This window comes from Diuraphis noxia, unplaced genomic scaffold, assembly GCF_037042655.1.
Source record: "Diuraphis noxia isolate RWA-SAM2 unplaced genomic scaffold, SU_Dnox_SAM2 contig0001, whole genome shotgun sequence".
Taxonomy (NCBI): Eukaryota; Metazoa; Arthropoda; class Insecta; order Hemiptera; family Aphididae; genus Diuraphis; species Diuraphis noxia.
In genome coordinates, this window is record NW_028301711.1 from 82,860,905 (window position 1) to 82,863,359 (window position 2,455).

Sequence of the window (2,455 nt, forward strand, 5' to 3'; positions counted from 1 at the left end):
TACAATAGTACAATGTCTTCGACTTCAAACATGTGGAGTTACTTTGTGAAAGTTGATAAGCCTCATAAGGTTGGTTGTTGTAAGTTATGTAATGTTGTCGTAAGAACTTTTGGCAATACAACCAACTTGAAGCAGCACCTAAAGCGCAAGCACCCCTCATTAAATACTTTAAAAAATGCTAAATGTTCTAAATCAAACAACATTGTTTACTCTTCAGTTGAAGACGATGAAGCTGATTCTCTATTTGTTCAGTCCGTGGTAAGTATTATGATTTAACTACTGAAATACGAGTATGTCAATATTTCAATTACATGGACATTTCATATGTTTAAAATATATGATATTTCAGTCTGGTGCTCAAACCACCTTGGATACAGTGGTTTCTCAGTCTCGGCCAGAATCTTCATGTTCCCTACATTCTGATTATATCAAAAACGATCAATACATTGTCTGTGGTATCAAATTTAACTTCTGCAAACAGATCGTCAACGAGCACGAGTTCAAAATTAATACAACCAACAATCTATCAATCAATTAGTGAATTTAGATCATATGAAAGAAAGAGGCAATATTTAAGTATTCAGGGATTTAACAAAACATTTATATTTTATTTTATTTTATAATTGCATGATCTATAATAGGTAGCAATATTAAAAACTAAACAATATAATATAATATATATGTCTGTATGCCTAAATTAACTAGTTTTTAATAAACATGTATGTTAACTTTATTTTTAAATCTTAATAATTTTTTTTTAGGTGGAGGTACAAAAAATGTAACCATCACAAACGCATTGATTTATATGTAGGTAAAACACAACATGCCGCTTTCTTCCACTGAAAAAGATGGTTTAAACTACTTCATCGAACAAGCTCTGCCATTGTATAAAGCACCATCAAGAAAGACAATAACTAGGTAAACTTATTAGTTCCAAGTACGATGTATTATCGGGTCAAATAAAAAATAAATTATCTTTGGTGAAAAGTATCACATTTACTACAGATATATGGGCTGATAATATCAATGCCAAAATTTATCTTGGTATTACAGCTCATTTTCTAAGTTTGTGCAAATTAAAGTTAGAAAGTGTGGTACTTTATGAGCGTCATACATCTGAAAATATTGCCAAGTGGCTGGACAGTGCTCTTCAAGAATGGGGTATTGAAAAACGTCAAATTTTTTTGGTCGTAACTAACAATGGTTCTAATATTAAAAACACCGTGAGCGTGTGTTTTGGTAAGGCTAAACATTTGCCATGCTTCGCACATACAATAAATCTTGTAGTACAAAACGCATTGGACAACACTGCCAATACTGCTACTTTAATAAATAAGGTAAAACATTTAGTTACATTTTTCAAGCAATTTGTATCTGCATCTGACGAGATGCTTAAAGTCTGCATTTAAATTAAAGCAATCAGTTTCAACCAGGTGGAATTCTGTGTATTATATGTTAGACAGGTTTATTAATTGTTCTGACCATGTAGCATCCATTATCGTGAAGTTCCCTAAAGGTCCTACCATGATAACTGGTTGTGAGTTGTTTATTGCCCAAGAAATCATGCATCTTCTAAAACCTTTCGAAGCTGCTACTAGAGAAATATGTGCCCACAAATATATAACAGGTAGTCAAATTATCCCATTGATGCATTGCTTGATAAAAAAAATTGAATCAATAGAAGTGAATGGTGTTGTGGCTTCGGCTTTAAAATCGAATTTAAGAAACAATTTACAAACCAGGTTTGGTAGAGTACGTAGAAATTCTTTCCATAGCCACAATTCTGGATCCCCGTTTTAAAACCTTACATTCGAATAGTGCAGTGGCTTCTTCAAAAGTCATCAATACAATTAAAACCAAAATTTTAGAACTTAGCACAGACTCCAGTGAAACCAGTTCACTTAATGAAAGTTTTTCTGAAGATGACCCTGGCAGTTTATGGGCAGTACATAAACAGTTAGTGTCAAAAAAAGCCTTAACAGAACCAAGCTTGAATGTCAACGAAATGCCTACAGATCTCAAGCATTACTTAAACCAACCGACAGTGTTATTAACTGATAATGTTTTAAGTTTATGGGATATTCATGGACCCATATATCCTCATTTAAAAAAAGTTGTAAATCCTTATTTAGGAATGGTAGCTACTTCTGTACCTTAGGAGCGTCTTTTTTCTAAAGCAGGTCAAGTTATGACTGATAATAGTAACAGGTTAACAGGTGATAACTTTAATAAACTCCTTTTACTTGGATCATTGTTAGTAAATGATTGGCAATTAGAATAATACATTTTCAATAAAATCAGTTTTGTATCTTTATTGTATTTCTTATTTTTTCAAATATTTAAATTTAATATAATGTGTTAATTGTATCAGTTTTGTTAAAAAATAAATTTATAAAAACATCAGTGTTCAATTATTTGTGAATTATTGAATTAATTGTGTTTAAATTTTAATAAA

General features: G+C 31.2%; 1 protein-coding gene across 1 annotated transcript; it reads left to right on the forward strand.

Moving 5' to 3' along the window:
• Positions 1-823: 823 nt before the first annotated feature.
• On the forward strand, positions 824-2,158 carry LOC107167376 (E3 SUMO-protein ligase ZBED1-like). The gene is made up of 4 exons (XM_015516398.2): positions 824-918; positions 989-1,337; positions 1,417-1,742; positions 1,819-2,158. Exons 1-4 carry the CDS (start codon positions 824-826, stop codon positions 2,156-2,158), a joined length of 1,110 nt encoding a protein of 369 aa, XP_015371884.2.
• The last annotated feature ends 297 nt before the right edge of the window (positions 2,159-2,455 follow it).

Bases quoted from the DNA above. Each gene is read 5' to 3' on its own strand.
- LOC107167376 (XM_015516398.2), top strand. From the start codon at position 824: ATGCCGCTTTCTTCCACTGAAAAAGATGGTTTAAACTACTTCATCGAA. The intron at 919-988 runs GTAAACTTATTA...TTTGGTGAAAAG, and splicing joins TCAAGAAAGACAATAACTAG to TATCACATTTACTACAGATA. The intron at 1,338-1,416 runs GTAAAACATTTA...TTTAAATTAAAG, and splicing joins CTGCTACTTTAATAAATAAG to CAATCAGTTTCAACCAGGTG.